Consider the following 20,604-nt stretch of genomic DNA (forward strand, 5'->3'; position numbering starts at 1 on the left):
ATTTGTAATAACGGCTAGTAGGTCAGATAATTCAATATGTTGCCCCTTTTTGTTTAATGTCAAAAGTTTAAATGTTTTTGCTTTTTTTTTCTTTACTTTGTTTCTTTAAGTTTTAAGTAGAGTCACTCACTTGAGTTGAGAAGTACAGTCCTAAGTTTTAAGTAGAGTCACTCACTTGAGTTGAGAAGTACAGTCCTCGATCCCACACATTTATTCTCCATTTCGACTCTTCTGTGAATTCCACCCATCCCACCCCCATAGTCTCTTCGCCTGCCCATTGCTGCTTTCACTTCTAAAGTGAATCCAATTTACATGTTCAATTGAAATTCGGGACACTCGTTGACTAAGGGGAGTAACTATAGTCCTACAGGACAGGTAATTATGGTTGTCTCCCCCTGTTTATCATTGATTAGGTCACAAAGTAGCATAAAAATGTATTCCTTAAAATGTACGGCTGAGCAATCGCCCATTTTTATTCCCTACTGCTTTTTCCTTTCTCCTTTCAGACACCTCTCTCAGATGAAAACATTGGCTGCTTTTCACCCTTCCCTTCTACCCCTCCCCCCGACTGTGAGAAATGCTTTCTCAGCCAATTCTACACTGTTCTCTTGGCACCCAACCTTCAATCTTTTTACTATGACATTTTCTCCCTTTATTTTTCTTACTACTTCCTGTTCTGTCTTTTCTTATTTCACATGCACATCCTCTCTTTCTCTCTCTCTCTCTCACAAACACACACATGCTCTGTCTCACACACTCTCTCTATCTCTCTCACGCTTTCTCTGTCTCTTACATGCGCTTTCTCTGTCACTGTTTCTCATGCACACTTTTTCTCTCTTTCTCACACACTCTTTCTTTCTGACACGCTCTTTCTTTTTCTCGCACGCTTTCTTTCTTTCTCACACACTCTTTCTTTCTCACACACTTTCTTTCTCACACGCTCTTTCTTTTTCTCGCACGCTTTCTTTCTTTCTCACATACTCTTTCTTTCTCACACGCTCTTTCTTTCTCACACGCTCTTTCTTTTTTTCGCACGCTTTCTTTCTTTCTCACACGCTTTCTTTTTCTCGCACGCTTTCTTTTTCTCGCACGCTTTCTTTCTTTCTCACACACTCTTTCTTTCTCACACACTCTTTCTTTCTCACACACTCTTTCTTTCTCACACGCTCTATCTTTTTCTCGCACGCTTTCTTTCTTTCTCACTCACTCTTTCTTTCTCACACACTCTTTCTTTCTCACACGCTCTTTCTTTCTCGCACGCTTTCTTTCTTTCTCACACTTTCTTTCTCACACGCTCTTTCTTTCTCGCACGCTTTCTTTCTCACACGCTTTCTTTCTTTCTCACACACTCTTTCTTTCTCGCACACTCTTTCTTTCTCACACACTCTTTTTTTCTCACACGCTCTTTCTTTTTCTCGCACGCTTTCTTTCTTTCTCACACACTCTTTCTTTCTCACACGCTCTTTCTTTTTCTCGCACGCTTTCTTTCTTTCTCACACGCTCTTTCTTTTTCTCGCACGCTTTCTTTCTTTCTCACACGCTCTTTCTTTCTCACACACACACACACATGCACTTTCTTTCTCTCTTTCTCACATAGGCTTTCTTTCTCTCTCTCATGCATGCTTTCTTTCTTTTTCTCACACTTTCTTTCTCCCTTTTTCACACGCTTTTTTTTCCTCACACATGCTTCCATTCTCTCTCTTTCTCATGCATGCTTTCTCACTTTTTCTCACATGCGTTCTCTCTCACACACTCTCTTTATTCTCTCACACGCTCTCTCTATTCTCTCACACGCTCTCTCTATTCTCTCACACGCTCTCTCTATTCTCTCACACGCTCTCTCTCTATTCTCTCACACGCTCTCTCTCTATTCTCTCACACGCTCTCTCTCTATTCTCTCACACGCTCTCTCTATTCTCTCACACGCTCTCTCTATTCTCTCACACGCTCTCTCTATTCTCTCACACGCTCTCTCTATTCTCTCACACGCTCTCTCTATTCTCTCGCTTTCTCTCTCTATTCTCTCGCTTTCTCTCTCTATTCTCTCGCTTTCTCTCGCTTTCTCTCTCTCTCAAAAGCTTTCTCTCTCGCACACCCGCTTTCTATTTCTGTCTTTCTATCTCTCTTTATATATATATATATATATATATATATATATATATATATATATAGGGATGGATAAAAAAATCAATGCGAAAAATATACAAATGTTTATATCTTTTATTTCTTATTTTTGATGTGTAGAAATACAAAAAGTCTTTAAAAAACAAACAAAAAACAAATGTTTTCTTCTAAAGCACATAATTTTCAACCGATCCTTCGGTCTTTTTCAGTGGGAAATGTGTGTGTATTATATATATATATATATATATATATATATATATATATATATAATCGTTCTATCCCTCTGTTTCTGTCACTCTTACTGTTTCTCACTCTCTTCCTATCTTATTCTCTCCTAATTGGAAAAAATTGTATTTTTCACACATATCAAAAAATCTCATTTTTTGCTCCTATAAATCTTTCCCAACTTATGATTAATAATTATTTGCAAGATTCAAATTATCACAGGAAAAAAACAAAAGAAAAAAAATTATCACAGGAAAAAAAAAAACAAAAAAAAACTCAACTTTACCCTACATCTTTCCCTGAAAGATTAAAATTACACACAGATTGGAAAGAAAACAAATCAGCAAATATAAAACAATCACTTCATTAGTATTTATTCAAATCTCCTGAGAAGTTAAGATTAATGGTTGATACTGGTTAACATCGGATTCCACCCCTCTTCCCGCTCCGACCATCACTGGTTCTAAAAATATTTATTATTGATTTGTTTTGAATTTATTTTTAATTTTTAATCCCTATATATATATATATATATATATATATATATAAAATGAACTAATTTTTCCCCTCTGATTTTGACCTTAATAAGATTAATAATCAAGACATTTCATGCAAATGTAATATGCACAAACTGTAGCACAATATCTGAGGTGTGTTATAGGCCTATAACCTATCCACTTTCTTGATAATCGTAGATTCCTATATTCTATCTGCTGAGAGTTCATGGCCAAAATTGGTTAAGATCAATGGAACTGGTAAAATCTTTTCCCTCTAATAAATTCCTCCTTCCCCCACCACCACTTAACACCATGGCTGGATCGTCCATAAGAGACAGTTATGAAGGAACACCGGTTTGGGTTTCTTTACTTCGTAGTTGCTTAAAAAACTGGAATGGAATTTTAATTTTACTGGGTGAAATGCACCATGGAGTTAACCGAATCAAAGGGTTATTTATGCCTTTTTTAAAATTTTTTTTATTTAAACAAGGTTATTACTTCGCTTATTCTTTACTTTACCCCCCTCCCCCGTTTACACACACACCTCCAAACAACCGGGCAACTTCGGGTACCCCCGCTAGCATCTAATAATCTATTTATTTGTTTATTACCAAAAGTTGTCATCTGTTTTTAAATCCATGATGCTTTGTTTTTATCTGCAAGTTGATGCTATGCATTTTGCTTTTTAAATGGTAAATTTGTTCTTTTCTCTAAGGCACCTCCTAATTGGAGGGAATTTTGGAGAGATTAGGAATTTAAAAAAAAAATACATAAATAAATATAGCACTGGGTCCGCCCCCCACCCCCACATTAAACAAACGCATTCGCACTAGATTGTATTTTTTTTTTTTTTTAATGCCAAATATATCACCAATTCTACTACTACTATTACTACTACGGCATAATCACATTAACATACAGTCCCCCCCACCCCACCGGATAGATCACCGAAGTTAAGTAACGTTCATCCTGATCAATATTAACATGGGTAACTATTTGGGAATTCCAGGTGCTGTATTTGCTCTCCACTTATTTCTGCGTCGTTTCCAATAAGTTTTGGGCTTCTCCTTGTCACTGGACCTGAGCAGTGCCAATTCAGGCGAGGTGGGGTTGGAGATTTCACAACCCTTGCCCCACAACTGCACACGCAGCTAGTCTTACAGGGGTGTCCATTGTCTCTTGAGACTGAACGGAGGCATCGCACTACTACAACTACTACATATTCATTGTTGCTTGTTCCCCAAGTTTAAGGGTTGAACATTTGGGTCGTAGACTTGTTCGAATGGCTTCTCTCCACTTGCTTTGATCCGTTGTCAATGTTTCTGTAAACCTATGAAGTTTCAAATTTTGCTTGATGTTATCATTCCAATTCTTTCTAGGTCGACTTCTTGGACACACTCCAGGGAGAACAAAGTTAATGATTCTTCCTGGCCACTTGCCGACTGCCATGCATTGAATGTGGTCAAACCATCTCAGTCTGTTTCAGCGTAGGGTCTGATCTATTGAATTGAGGTCAAGTCTGGATCTCAGTTTATTGAGATGGGTTCTTTAGAATAATGATACTTGGTTGTTATATAATGTGACAAAGACATATCGTTATATGACTAATGGTTTATTTATACATATATACATGAGGGTAGAAGTATATGTGTTAATCAATCCATGTCCAAGCGTGAAATGAGTTATATTGTCTATATTCATACGCCAAGGGGTTAAAGATATTGCATGTATGAAAATAGTTCCATAATATCACTACAGGTTCTATCAGCAAGTTTTAAGAAGCATATCTGTCATAACACTGCATGATCACTAAAAGTTATTCTAACAAATGATGAAGAATATTATGAGAGGATTAAAACGGATTAATGGAACGATCAAAATTTCATTGCTTGTGGGGATGATAAATCGTCCCCATAAGCAATGAAATTTTGATCAAATATTAGTTAACATTGTATTTGAAGATGACTGTTGTTGTCTGCAGGGAAGCAGTGTCCTGATAATTTTTCACAGATTAGAAGACTTTAAAGAAAAGAAACTGTCCATGTAAATCTGCCTGACTCTAGGCACGTGAAAGAAGAAAGGAAGGTTCTTTTCAGTTGTGGTATAAAGATGAAGTTTTGCTGTGAATATTTTACATGAAAGAAACTGAGATTGGAACTCCGTCTATTGAAGGATCTTCTATTGTATCAGAGATGGAAAATTCTTGAAAAGAAATTCTCTTTGTAGAAATTCCATCTGATTTTAGGAAGACAATGTGTGTGTGTGTGTGTGGTGAGCGGTTATTTGCAGTTGGAATAGATAGGCAAGTTCTTGTAAATGTTTTCTAATATTCTGTTTGTTCTTTCCTTAGTTAGTCCATACGTTATGCTTCTAAAATGGTTAAATGCAGTTTTTTTTAAGGCCAAACTGCTTCAAGTAGGGCTAAATTCACAAAATTTGGCTTTAAAAAAGCCAATTTAGCATCCGTGGACAAGAATATTAGTTACCTCCCCTTGATGTAGCCTCATTTTCGAATATCATTATAATAATATATGATATTGAAAATGAATATATATTTATCTATAAAACTACTTTTTTGCGCTATCCAGAAAAATGTCATTTTTTAGGAAAACATTTCTTAATTAAATATATTTCTCGTTCTGTGGAATTTTCCATGGGTCCTGCTAGTAGAGATAGTAATAGAGAAAAACTAGCAGGGTCTTCTCTTTGAAAAAGGATCTATAGAGAACAGCAAATGTCTTATGAGAAGAAACTCAACCGAGTATCTTCAATAGACGTAACAATCGAGTAGAGAGTCTAGTATCGTTTCGTTTGTGTAAACGAAAAGATAAAGCTGTAGAGAATAGAAGAGAGCATTCTTCGCTAGATTGCAAAGTGGATTTTTTTTAATCTGTCAAGGCAAGAAAGAGGGCTCTGTGCAGTACCTCTTAGATGTGCCAGCATTGATGAGAGATATAAAAGATGGGGTATATATGAGTGTCAAAATCAGATGGGCCACTTTGTTGCATTAAAATTTATGCAAATAAAAAATGGCTCGATGTAATTTCTTACTCTGGTTATTCGCACTTGGAGTGTTGATGCCGGTTTTATTTTGATGATCAGAATTTTTAACCTGCAGAATTTTTTTTTTTATAAAAATCTTATATTTATTATCTTAAAATAGACTTGTATTATCATTTTGTCAAAACTTTTAATAAACCGTATGTAAATTTATATATAAGACGATGTTTATTTATAAATTTAAAAACAGAAATAGATGCAACCACACTTGGCAAAAAAAAAATCGATTTAAAAAACAAAAGATATCTACTGACATTATGTGTCAATTTCAATTAAAAGCAATGGTATGTACTTAATTGGCTAGGTCAAAAGTACTTAAATATTACCACATTATAAAAAAAAAAAACACTTAAATATTACCGCATTATTCACAAAAAAACACTTAAATGTTACCGCATTATTAAAAAAACACTTAAATATTACCGCATTATTCACAAAAAAACACTTAAATATTACCGCATTATTCACAAAAAAACACTTAAATATTACTGCATTATTCACAAAAAAAACACTTAAATATTACCGCATTATTCACAAAAAAACACTTAAATATTACCGCATTATTTAAAAAAAAACACTTAAATGTTACCACATTATTAAAAAAACACTTAAATATTACCGCATTATTCACAAAAAAAAACACTTAAATATTACCGCATTATTCACAAAAAACACTTAAATATTACCGCATTATTTAAAAAAAAACACTTAAATGTTACCGCATTATTAAAAAAACACTTAAATGTTACCGCATTATTCACAAAAAAAACACTTAAATATTACCGCATTATTCACAAAAAAAACACTTAAATATTACCGCATTATTCACAAAAAAAACACTTAAATGTTACCGCATTATTCACAAAAAAAAACACCTAAATATTACCGCATTATTCACAAAAAAACACTTAAATATTACCGCATTATTTAAAAAAAAACCTTAAATATTACCGCATTATTTAAAAAAAAAAAAAACAATTAAATATTACCGCATTATTAAAAAACATAAGTTGATCTTTATCGTAAAAAACCCTCGCCATATTGTTTTAGGAACATGTGACATAATAACAAGGGAAGTAAATCAGTTATGCTATAAACAAGGCAAGTAACTCATATTTATGATTTTTAACTCACAATTTCTTAAAAATTGGCAATAGTTACGCGCTATTTATCTCCCTTAGGACTCTCCAGTGTATTTTTTTTTTTTTATCAAGCATTTTATTTTCACTAATTTTCATCTAAAAATGTTTTATTTAATATTTTTTTTTCTACCTTATCGTTTTTCATAATTTTTGGATATGTTCACTACTGTGACATGACAATTAAGTAGAGATCATTAGTTTGCTTTTAAATTTAATATTAAAAAATGTCAAATTTTGCTATTATAGTGTAGTTGCACCCAAAATATTTTATCCTATTTTAAAACTGTTTATTTTCATTATAAGAATTTTTTATCTATAAGATTTTTATAATTTATCATCAAAGTATAGCAAATTCAAAAAAAAAAGTATTCAAAGGCATACAAAAAGAGCAAACAATTGGAACCGCCATGATAAAAATAAAACAGAACATGGAATAAAACAATACAATTTGCATTTAATTCCTTTGTTTTGGCAAAGAAAGTTGAATGGATTTTTTTTTATATTTTTTATTTATTTATTTTTTCTCAAATTACTCATTGTTTTTCTAAAAACAACTTCCAAGCAGATGTGAGAATAAAGCGAGGGGAGGGGGAGAAAAAAAAAAAAAGAAAAAGGCTGACTTGATTCTCAACTCTTGGAGTCTGTTTCAAAATTGCTATCTTTTGAGTCCTTTGGACTTTGAATTCTGAAAAAAAAAAAAAAAAATCTGACCTCTTCATTCAAGAATGTCTATATTTCCCTTTCTTATCCCTTTTTTTTTTAACAGATGCACCAAGACCAAAGAAAAAAAAGAAATCTGTGAATTTTGATAAAGTCACCGTGTACTATTTCCCCCGAACGCAAGGCTTCACATGTGTCCCCAGCGAGGGAGGCTCCACACTGGGTAAGTGTCAACTTCCACTCGTACCATATATTCCTTTGATCACTTTGGCTAATATCATGATTTAGTCTTAAGCTGACCATTAAAACAGCAACAAGCTTATTTTAAAAAAAAAGCTTCTTAATGCATACGTTGACATTTTCAAAAAGGTTTTCATCTAGAATTTCTAAATAAATTTTGGCTCACGGGCATTAAACTGCATTGAATATCATTGGCTTATTCCCCCCCCCCTTTCCACAACCAGTTCACTTTACATCCACTTTTTTATTTTTACTATTGGGTCACAATTTATGAAGATCAAGAGTCACTTAAGGATAATAAGAGTTAACAAATATATTCAGCATCTCTATGAGATCAGACACAAGGTCAGGTGTAGTTTTGAAGAACCAGTGAACTAGAATAAGCACGCTCTGGGCAACAAAAATGCCTGAGCAGCCCTGTCAACCTTCCCTGGTAGGATTGTTATGCCCCCCCCCCCCATTTTTTGGAGAGGGACCTATGTTTTCAGTGACGTCCATGCATCCATTAGTTCAGATGATTGCCAGATAACCATCCATTAGTTTTTCCTGAAATTTTGCCACAAATTGTATTTCATTAAATAGATATGCACAGTAAAAAACTTTTTTTTTTTTTTTTTTTTTTTTTTTTTTGCAAAAATTCCCGTTGTGTCCCCAGGTGCTCAAAAGAGGTCAAAAATGCCCCAAAATGGACAAAAATGACACATTTTTGCCTCATAACTTTTGATCCATCCATTAGATTTTTCTGAAACTTGGCCAAAATGTGGAATCTATTGTTCTTAATATAAATCCAGTGTGAGTGACTATGGCAAAATTCTGGTTCGCATCCCCAAGGACTTTTAGGGCTAAAAAACATGCCTTTTTGGAGCTCTTTTTCATATTACTCAAAAACTTTATATGTATGTCTATATAGTGGTTTTCCATGGTGCTGAATTCAAATATACATGTCTTAAGGCGTGCACCATTTGTCCATTTTCACTGAGATTCGGTGTTCCCAGGAGCTCAAAAGGTTGCAAAAAGAAAAAATAGATTTGCAAAATTGCAAAAAAATTATACTTTTTACCCCATAACTTTTGCTCCACCCATTAGATTTTTCTGAAACTTGGAGAAAATGTGAAGGCAACGTTGGCCCTTCACACCTCTCACATTCATCATTTCTTCACAATTTTTTGTGGCGTCATCTAACATGCAGCACCAGGAGGGGACCATGCACACACGGCTTGTTCTTGTAGAAGTGAACAGAACCATACTTCAGTCTGACTGAGTGAGGATTATTGAGAAACATGAGGAACACTATGGAAGTAGAAACATTTCTCAATGATATAGACTGCATTTGATTATTTAGGAGTGGTCTATGACAAGATTTTTTTTTTTTTTCCATTAGATTTGAAGACAACGAAGTTGTAATCAGCAAGTAAGCAGTCTTGCTGTAATGTGTTCCAAACTAAAACATTGAAGAGCTATGAGGACGGGAGTGTTACCATTAAAATGAGCAACCCTTTGTGCTCCAGAATTTATTTTTCTTTGTAGTCACCACCATTCCTTGATACACTTTTGCCAGGCTTTTTGTGGAGTATGCTTTGTCATTTAAATCTCTGTCATCTCCTGTGCTAACATCCACTGCATCAGCTTCGAAAACGTTCAACAGGTGCCGACGACAGTTGATTGGTTCAATTTTTTTTTTCTGTATGGAAGCATTCAGTGACGTTTCTCTGCTTCTGACGCACGCCCATGACAGTTGTTGCTTTCTTAGCATCTTACACTGTCAATATCTATAACAGAGAGATTAAAATATCAGGTGATGAATGCACAAGTTTAATCATCATAACAATCCAATTTTCAATCCATTCTGATCCATTTGAGCAGAATAAAAAATAGGTGGCATTACTTCCATCATATATTTAATTTTAAAATTATTATATCAGTTTATCATACTTTATACACAAAACAAGTCATCCAGTTTACAATTGTTTAAAAAAAAAAAAACTATCTGTATTGTAAAGAAAAAATCACGTTATCTTTAGTAAAAAGTTCACTAGATGAATGAATGGATTTTTTTTATTCTGTTTATTTCTGTGGGCTATGGATAGCTGCCCGCATTGGAGAGCCGTGGTTGCCAACACTGTTAAATGACAGGGCTGCGATGATGATGATGATGATTTTTTTCATTTGGCTAATTTTTGTGGCAATTCAGAATCATAGGCGACTCTAAGTGCGATTGTACCAGTATCAGGTGAAAACCTAGCCTCAATGTGAAAATGTTCTGATTACCAAACCGGACTTCCTGTTTTCGCTTAAAAAAAAAATCTGTAAAATATATTAAAAAAAAAAATTAAAATGTATTCAAAAGTCTCACATGTTGTTTCATGTCAGTTTGCTTATTTATTTTAAACTAAAACAGGAAGTCCGGTTTGATAATCGGAACATTTTCGCATCGAGTCTAGGTTTTCACTCGACACCGGTACAATCACACTTAGGGTCATCTGTGCTTCCGAATCGCCATTTTTGTGTTTGTCTCAGTTCTAAAGATAAAAATATTACTTTTTGTTTACTGTTCCGTTTTTTTTTTGTTTTTTTTTTGTTTTTTTTTAACAATTGTAAAAGCGAATCACTTGGTTTTTGTATAAATTATTATAGTAGACATATCTGTGATCCGTTGGGCCACCACCACTCACTATCTATTCTACTTTGATTTCATTTCAAAAATTCACAAACTGTGACATCTTTTAAGATATTTTTTACATGACGAAAAATAAGTCTCTTTATTTTTATATTATTATGCTTTAGCCATAAAATATTTTGCCAGCTAATTTACATATTGCTGTGTGTATAGGCACACAGATATAAATTTGGATGACTACCCTAAAAAAAAAAAAAGTCACATTTTTTCTAAATATTCACAGAAATATTAAGAAACGTTAGAGTGGTTGAATTAACATAGAGCGAGAGGAGGCGATAGAAATATATGCCTCAAAGAGAGATTTGTGGCTCGTTATTATTATATGATATGGCTTATTTATAACGATTTAAAACAAACATTTTTTCCAAATATAACTCAATCCCAAAGCTAAGGTTATATTTCAGCATCTAATTTTGTGTATATGGGTGTGGGGAGGGGGCAAATATTGATAAACAAGATGTTCACAATAAATTTGATAATTTTTTATGTTTTTATTTTAGAAACATTTGAAGTATTTAATAGTGGTTAAACGCAATGGATTAGCTGCTTCTTTACACTATTAGTGGGTTGCAGAACTGGACACGATGGATAAAAGTGCTTCTCTGACAGGAATTCTCGGATGCTCGACATTGTGATAGAGAACTGTATTGTCGCAAAGAAATCTAAACAAAAACCTGTGACAGAAAGAAAAAATCCAACGGCTGCAGAAGGCTAAGATTGCAATTGTCCCCAAGTATCATGTGGGATGATCATACAATCTGCTAATTACTCTTTTGGTCATAGCTCACGCAGCACACCTAGTCCTGTTACTTCTTGGGCCTATCTTGTATAAGCTTTCCACTAGCTGAATATCCAATTGTAGACAGGTTGCTTTGCCTTGCACAGAGCTGCCTTTTTAGTGTCTGCTCTTACTTAAAAGTCATAGTTCGTTGAAGCAAAAAAATTTACAGCTGGACACCGTTCATAACAAAAGAGTCGCCAATTTAATAGGTCCTGCACTGTCGGCTAGGCTTCAACCGCTGTCCCATCAATGAAATGTTGCATCCCTCTGCCTGTTTTACAAGTATTTTAATGGTAGGTGCTCTGACAACTACAAGCCCTTGTACTTCGACGACGTAAATACCCTTGAAAAACCTGACAAGCAGCAAAATCTCACCCCTACACAATAGAAATCTCCAATAGTAGTTTCTTTCCTTGAACTTTTATTTTTTTTTTTTTTTTACATAGGCATAATCACTTATCAAGGCCTAGAAACCACTCGAGGATAAGGGTTAAAGAGTGTACAGTAGTCAGTTGGACAATATAGTAATCGTTAGTAATGGAAATTCGGTAAATTTGTTAACTTAAGTGGAACAGCTCATCAAGAACTTGTTTACGTTAGTCTTGAAGACAACAATATTGTAGTCAGCTGGAAAGCAGGAAAACGGAAGACAATTCCACAGGCGTTCAGTTCTAAGAAAGAAGCTTTGTTCATGGAATCTACGTTTAGGTTTAGGCACAGATAAAGAGTGGGGGGAATTATTGATAGTGTTTTCAGCTAGTCTAGTGTTTCTTGTGAAAGTTTGGCAAGTGGGGACCATAGAACTGCTAAACTTTGGAATTCTTTTCCGGGTTTCTGCTTCCCTGACTGTACTGACATGCAGAAGTTCAAGTATAATGTAAAAAGATCTTGGAGCTCAACTCCCTACATAGTAACCCTGCAAATTATGTCCCAGATAGTAACCCCCTACATCAAAGTGGCACTGTGTTTTGTTAGTCACGTGCAAGCGACTCTATAAGTCACTCCGTCGGTCCGTTTTTTTTTTTTTTTTGTTTGTTTGTTGTTTTTTTTTGTTCCCCCCCCCCACCCTGCCTTCGACACAATTGAATTATTGTACCATTTTTATTATCTTTTTTTTTGTTTTTACACGTCAATAAAAAACGTTTTAAAAATTGGGAGTTAAGTAGGAAGGGTGAATGCGGTATTATGAAGATACTAGCTGGGAGAAACTTTTGATTTTGTTTTAGTTCTGGAGTGACAAGGATGACCAATGACACCCCACAATCCCCCCTTTTGAGTTGACCATGTGCCTAAGTTTGTTGTTCATTGTTGATTTTCAATGTATTTTTAACATAAATAAAGGATTTAATATCTCAAAGTGTAGTATCTGTTCCGGCAGATACTGCAAGCAAAGACCATATGTGGGGGCAATCCCACATATAAGACCTTGGTCAATGTAAGGGCTATCCTTCATACCAATTGTCACTATCCAGCTACCTTACTCCCCGGGGAGTTGGTCCCCATTTCCCCTTCACTCCTCACATTAAAAATCGGCCTTGTGCCTAATTTGCTCGGTGGGAGAGCAAATAAATACCATCTGTTCTTACTACATGCTGTACTTATGTTTGCAACTTTGTGATATAAAGTGGGGGATCACTTTTTTGTATTAATTTAATGTAAAATGATCACCCACTTTACAACCAGTCAGCCTCAAAGCCATTCAAGTCATTCTCCAGATGATTCAAGTTGTTTTTGAAGGATTCCAGTTATTTTTTAGGCATTCAAGTCATTCTTAAGGTTATTCAATTCATCCTTAAGTTCATTAAAGTCATTCTAAGTCATTTACTTTTTATTTATTTAAGTCATTTCAGCCCATTTTTTGGTCATTTTAGTTTATCTATAAGAATTTCATGCCAATCGTACATTCATGCATTCATTCATTCATTACACGAGAGCACGTGACTAATGGCTATCGGTCTTGTTTGGAATGAAAATGCAATTAAAAAAAACTTTAAAGGGACGAGTATTTTATCGAGACATCATCTGTCCATATTTCTCTGTTAACCGAGTCATTGTGCTTATATGTTGTCAAGAATATGATCATTCATTCGCACAACCATATGGTTCTCTGACCTGCTACCACACTTTCATTGAATGCCATGGGAACTACTGCTGCCCATTAGAATAATAGGATTGCTTATGAAGGTTTACTCCTCTAGATCCACCGTGTTCTCTCTCTCTCTCTCTCTCTCTCTCTCTCTCTCCATGCATGTTAATTGAAAAGTGTGACTCTAAACTGACAATTGTGTGTTTTTTGTTCATAACCAATAATAATTTAATATTATTTATAGTACATGAAAACTAGAGAAAGAAAGGTCAGATAATTTAGTATCAAAATACTTCATAGCCTCATAGCAGATGTCTTTTTCTCTTCCCTGCAACCTCTATCTCACAGAAGAGATGTTGCAAGTTCATCTCTGCTTTATTGTTATTTTCATGGCAAGTGCTTGACTAAGCGTCAGTCTATGGTCCCCCTTGCCAAACTTTCACAAGAAACACTCGTCTAGCTGAAAACACCATCAATAATTTCCCCCACTCTTTATCTGTGCCTAAACCTAAACGTAGATTCCATGAACAAAGCTTCTTTCTTAGAAGTGCATGTCTGTGGAACTGTCTTCCGTTTTCCTGCTTTCCAACAGACTACAATCTGATTTTCTTCAAGTCCAATGTAAACAAGTTCTTGATGAGCCGTTCCACTTAAGTCAACAAATTTACCGAATTTCCATTACTAACGATTACTATATTATCCAATTGACTACTGTACACTCTTAACCCTTATCCTCGAGTGGTCTCTGAGCCTTGATAAGTGGTGATTCTAATGTAAAACAAAAAAACAAAAACTTCACTTTCTTATGTGGCATGTGGATTTTTAAACCTGAAATTTGTTACAGTGTTATTTTTCTTTTTCGTTTCCAAAACTCTTTCCAACACATTTTTTTTAGTCATGCAAACTTGCATATTTGTCTTGCTAACCTACTCGCTAGTTAATCCTAGGGCCCCAACCTTTTATACTATAGCTACCTATGGGAACACCAGGATGGTCATTTCGACTGTTGCAAACAGCAACTGCAAATTGGGTTACTTTATGCATCAGATAGTAGTGATTGCATGGAGTCTAAGATTCTATAGAAGTGCATCTCGAAAAGGTACTACTCCTTTGCGTGAACTTTTGATCCATAAGTAGAACCCTGAAGCTGTAGGAAATAGGTATGGGGATTGGAGGTGGATGGTGTCCTTCCAAGATAAAAAAAATAACCAACAATTGAGATCATGGTTAAATAAGTGGAAACCGGAAGTGAGCATCTTGAAGGATCTCTATTATCAAAAATAAATAAATAAAGGAATAACTCATTCAACTAGCTAAGAGACTAATTTAACTGGGCTGGGGTCCAAAAGAATCAAGGAATGTTTTACGAGGTTTACCCCTCTTGATCCGTGTTCTGTCTGTGGCCACCCATGTTAACAGGGTTACCTCTTGAAGGATGTGATTTATTGTGAATTGCAACTGCCTCGCATAGTGTTGAGTGCATGGAAACTAACCAAGGATATCGGACCAGGAGCAAACTAAAAAAAAAACTAACCCGCCTCCTCCCTTGAGGCTTGCATTTATGAATATGCGCGGGCTTAGAACTAACTTAAATGATGTTGAATCGTTTCTCCTAGTAAACACCCCGGATATCTTAGCATTAAATGAAACTAACCTACACTCCTTCATTCCCTCTAACCATTTTAACATGCCTGGTTATCTCTCATTCTGCCATAAGGACTCAGACATATGCACGGGCTTGGAGTCTATATTCGTAACACCCTTCCCCTGACTGGAGAAACAAAACTAGAATCAGACAACCAGGCCTTTATGTGCTTCAGACTAAACATGCAACGTAATATTAGCTACTTGCATTTTCTCTACCGCTCTCCCTCGACCCAAGACTGTATCCTAATAAACAAAGTCTCTGACAGCATAGATATAGCACTCTCTTTTGATACTAGTGCACAAGTACATGTATTTGGTGACTTTAATGCCTACCACAGTAACTGGCTTGAGTTCTCTACCTACACAGATGCAGCTGGTAGCACAAAAAATAGCTTCTCTATATCTCATTCCCTATCACAGATGGTTACATTTCCGACACGTTTCCCAGACCAGCAAGATCAACATGTTTCACTTCTAGATCTATTTCTGACCACAATTCCCGATGATTGTACAAGGAATGCCCACAGCCCACTCAGGAATGCTGATCAGGTTGTGATAATGGTAGAAATCACCCTAAATTCTTGACCCAAAACTGAAGACCCATTGCTCAAAACAACGAGGTCTTACCTTACAAAAGGCTGACTGGGAAGCCATCAGGGATCTCATCAGTGATGCCCCATGGGGAAATATCTTTTCTCTTCCAGCTGAACAGTACACAAATGAAACCACTGAATGGTTCAAAGCTGCAATTGAAGCACATATTCCCACACGGATATTCTATAGCAAACCCGTTCCACAGCAGATATCCTAACTGTTATCTCTGAACGTATATACCGTTCACTGGACAAAACAGAGGAGGGTAGAGTGGTAACTCTCGATATATCTAAGGCATTTGACAGGGTATTGCATGATGGTCTTCTAAGGAAAATTAGATCATATGGTATCACTGGAAGAATACATAATGTAATTAAATCCTTCTTAAGTGAAAAATCCAGCTTGTCCAGGGGTCTATCCTTGGACCTTTATTATTCTTGATGTTAATAACTGACATCCCTGATAAAATTGTCTCTGAGATGGGTATATTTGCTGATGACATCACTCTCTATAGTAGGCACGAGGGAAAACAAATGAACACATATCTAAGGAAATGGCAGAAATACTAGAGGATGACCTCCAATCTGTAGTGGAATGGGGACAAAAATGGAGGGTCACATTCAATGCTGCTAATAAGTTTGTTTCCTTCAATAATTACAAGAAACCTTCTCTACCACCAATAGCAATGGCCAAGAACACATTACCCGAAAGTACTTCCTTTAAACTCCTCGGCCTAACGTTTACAGGGAACATGAACTGGAATAGATACATTGAGAGCATTGCCAAGGCTGCTGCGAAGAAGGTGGGCTCTCTCTACTGTGCTAGAAAACTACTTGCGTCTGAAAGTATCCTGTGCCTCTATAAGGTCACCATTTGCCTATGTATGGAGTACTGTTGTCACATTTGGGCTGGTGCATCTGCTACTTGTCTCTCGCTTCTTGACAGGGTTCATAAGAAAGTCGCCAACCTGATAGGTCCTGAACTGTCATCTAGGCTTCAGCCTCTGTCCCATCGATGAAATGTTGCATCCCTCTGCCTGTTCTACAAGTACTTTAATGGTGAATGCTCTGACGAACTGCAAACACTTGTACCCCCTTGACATGAACATCCCCGACAAATCCGACAAGTAGCTAAATCCCACCCCTTCACAGTAGAGATCCCTAGGTGTAAGAAAGCCTTCCACTCCAATAGTTTCTTCTTCAGAACTGCTAAACTTTGGAACTCACTTTCGGGATTTTGCTTTCCCAACTGTACTGACATGCAGAAGTTCAAGTGTAATGTGAACAGACATCTTGCCACTCATCTCCCTTCATAATACCCCTGCAACTTATGTCCCCGATCATAGCCCACTATTTCAAAGTGGCCTTGTTTGGGGGGAAAATTGAATAATAATTAAAAAGAAAAAAAAAAGAGAGCATCTAGAAAAGGTACTATTTCTCTGGGTGAAAATCTGAAAATTAAAAAGTAACACTTCTATAGCTAAATATTTAGATATTTTAAAAGAATCAGAATCGGTAATCATATTGGAACCGGAAAAATCGTCCCATTACTAATATATACATTTTTTTCTTGTATGGTTTTATTTTATCAAGAATTTTTTTTTTTTTTTTGTAGGAATGACAGGAAGCCATTCATACATGGAAGACTTCACGGTGTCTGCTTATGCCCGAGAGATGAAACGAATTCATAAGCTCATCCTCAAGGAGCAGCAACAAAGTAGCAAAGTGATTGCCTCGAATCGTGCTGCATTCCTCCGGTCGGTCGAAGAAGACAGCGACTCTGAGTCAGACTCTGAGAGCGACTTTGAGGTCGACGAGTACTTCTTTCTGCAACCAGTCCCAATCCGTCAACGCCGACTGATGCTGCGGGCAGCTGGCGTCCGCAAGATAAACAGTCATGAGAGAGATGATTGCCGGCAGATTCGATTATCGCGGGAGATCTGCGGTTGTCAATGCAAAGTGTTCTGCGACCCTGAGAGTTGTTCGTGTAGTGTGGCTGGAATAAAATGCCAGGTGGATCGCTTGTCGTTCCCCTGTGGCTGCAGTAAGGATGGCTGCGGAAATGTTGCTGGCCGTATAGAATTTAATCCCATCCGCGTCCGGACACACTTTATTCACACGCTAATGCGGATAGAGCTGGAAAACAAGGATAAGGAATGTCATACGTTCGGAAACAAACAACTTTCCATATCTGATTCGTCTGCAGCCAACAAAGACAGTGATAGCGAAGATAAGGATGATGATGATGACGAATCTAAAAACAAAAAGGATAAAGATCAGAGTATTGATTTAGCAGATTACAACAGCAATGAACGGGGTAGTTGTCGGGACTGTCAGAACTCTGAGGTGTGTCAGGTCATGATGCAAGAGGCACAGTATGCATCGATGGAAGCCGAACAGCAGAATGCGGTACAGCAATATGGTCATGGCCTGCAGGCCAATGGACATGTTGAGGCCCTGCCCCGGCACCTACTGTTCAATGACAGTGATGATGAGATGTACAGTGCCGAAAGCACGTCCTTGTATGCTTACAAACAAGAGGAGAGCTCGTACTCGGAGACGAGCGAGTGCTCAAGTGAAAGCAGTGCAAATTTGGATGACAACGATTACCAGAAGTCGTTCCAGAGCTTGTCGTCTTTTGACGAGGAGACGAACCAAGAGTATTGCGCCAGTGGATCTGCGTCAGTCGGTGCCGATAATGTATCTCACTGTCAACCGTCACAGATGCAGCAGCAACACAATAACAACAACAACAACAATCATATAAGCAACAGCAAAACTCCACATTTTTCTTCATCCAACAACAACAACAACAACATCAATAATAATCACCTTCAGAACGGACTTTCTCAGAAATACATTGATTTAAATTCCTCTTCCTCGAACCCCCCACCCGTTTACAAGTTAGAGCCCGTCTCTCATATAATGAACAGACTTGATAACAATCAACACACGTTCAATGGTCAAGTGAATGGGCATAGTCGATTTGATGCCCAATCAAATGGTCACAATGGATTTGATGGCCAATCGAACGGTCATAATGGGTTTGCCCGTCAGACTAATGGATTTAGTAGTCAGGCAAACGGCCATAATGTATTTGCTCAGTCCAATGATCATCGTACTTTCAATGGTCAGAACGTTTTTAATAACCAATCAAACAATCATAACACATTTCATAGTCAATCGAATGGTCATTGTACATTTAATGGTCAGCCCAATGGACGTAACGTATTTCAAAACCACTCAAACAACCATAATACATTCAGTAGTCAATCCCACAACATATTCAATGCCCAGTCCAGTGACCATAACACATTCAACGCCCAGTCCAGTGACCATAACACATTCAACACCCAGTCCAATGACCATAACACATTCAATGCCCAGTCCAGTGACCATAACACGTTCAACAGCCAAAACACATTTGTCAGCCAATCAAATGGTCCAAATTCATTTACTAGCCAATCAAATGGTCCGAATTCATTTAGTAGCCAATCAAATGGTCCTAGTCTGTTTAACAGCCAATCAAATGGCTCCAATCAATTTGCTAACCAATCAAACGGTCCTATTCAGTTTGGTAACACATCCAACAATCATCGTTCCTTTGAAAACCAGTCTACGCAACCGCTGAGTCATTCAACCAGTAACTGGTCTGGAGACCAGTCGCGTTCCATCCATCAGTCTAGTTTCTTTGACGAGCCAATCTCAATCTACACTTCGCTGACTGACACAACTACCGACCAGTTAGCGACAAACTGTCCGGCTATCTCCTCACACATGAACAATTACAACGGTAATGGTAACCATCAGTTGGATTTCAACCATCACCACCAGGGGGCAGACACAAGTAAAATGGGAGACATACAGAACCAGCCCGAAGCTGCATTCAGCAGCTACAGCATGGATGACTCTCATAATACGGCCACGTCGTCTGCAATGTCCACATCTGACCAGTCACTCATCTCTTCTTTTTTCCCATCAAATACAACAGAATCCGATCTGGTTGCCTCATCATCTGGAAGTAGCGCAACGTCCATGCCGCCAGCTACTGAGGATCTGCAGATGTTCTCCGAGCAGGAAAGTTGTTCATCGGCTTTCCAGGAGGAGACATGCAAAGATATAAAATCAAACAAGGACTCCTCGCATTTCCAGACAACTGATTCAGGCAGCCAGAATTTTGGCGAGATCATTAAGGAATCGATTGTTGAAACCGTTTCTGCTTAACCGTTTTTTTTTTTTTGAAGATGATGAAACTTTGCAGATTTTAAATAGAAAAAAAGAAAAAGGCATTGAGATGAAATTTAAGTCCGAGCTGATACGTGCTGACAATAGATATATATATATACCAACTTGGAAACCAACTTCTTAAAAATAGTTGCTCAGGAACCAGACCTAACTAAGAGAGCAGATCTTTTCTACATGTAAAGGGCTCGGTATCTTTTCAAGTGGAGCTTTCTAACAATAAAACAAAAATAATTTGATTTATTTGTGATATTTTACTGCAATTTCCTGGTTTTCTAATTCATTGCAAGTCTTGTGTAATGTCGAGGACAAAATCTTTTAAAAAATTATTCGGTGCTATTCAAGAATTCCTCTTAAATTTAAAAAAAAATAAATAAAGAAAGAAAAATCTCTATGAAGTACATACCTGTGATGAAAAAAAACATTTTGTATGCTGAAAATCATGTAAATTGATCAAGTAGTTCTATTTTTAAATAAGAAAATCAAATTTTACGGCCAAGCGAACAGTGATGATATCGCACGGTCATCTTGAAAATAAGTAAAATGGCATCAAATAATTCAAAATTTTAAAAAGCCATTCTTAACATGGGAAGGGGGGGGGCATTGGAAAAACTCGAGAAATGATTTTCT

General features: G+C 36.6%; 1 protein-coding gene across 1 annotated transcript in view; it reads left to right on the forward strand.

Moving 5' to 3' along the window:
* Positions 1 to 20,213, forward strand: part of LOC145241424 (uncharacterized) — a 151,177-nt gene extending 130,964 nt beyond the window's left edge. Inside the window, exons 3-4 of the mRNA XM_080104371.1 lie at positions 7,815 to 7,931; positions 17,348 to 20,213. Of these exons, the coding sequence (XP_079960497.1) occupies positions 7,815 to 7,931; positions 17,348 to 19,956 (2,726 nt within the window). The 3' untranslated portion in view covers positions 19,957 to 20,213. The remainder of the gene's footprint in view (positions 1 to 7,814; positions 7,932 to 17,347) is intronic.
* The last annotated feature ends 391 nt before the right edge of the window (positions 20,214 to 20,604 follow it).

This window comes from Euprymna scolopes, chromosome 20, assembly GCF_053919585.1.
Source record: "Euprymna scolopes isolate OS-2025 chromosome 20, ASM5391958v1, whole genome shotgun sequence".
Lineage (NCBI taxonomy): Eukaryota > Metazoa > Mollusca > Cephalopoda > Sepiida > Sepiolidae > Euprymna > Euprymna scolopes.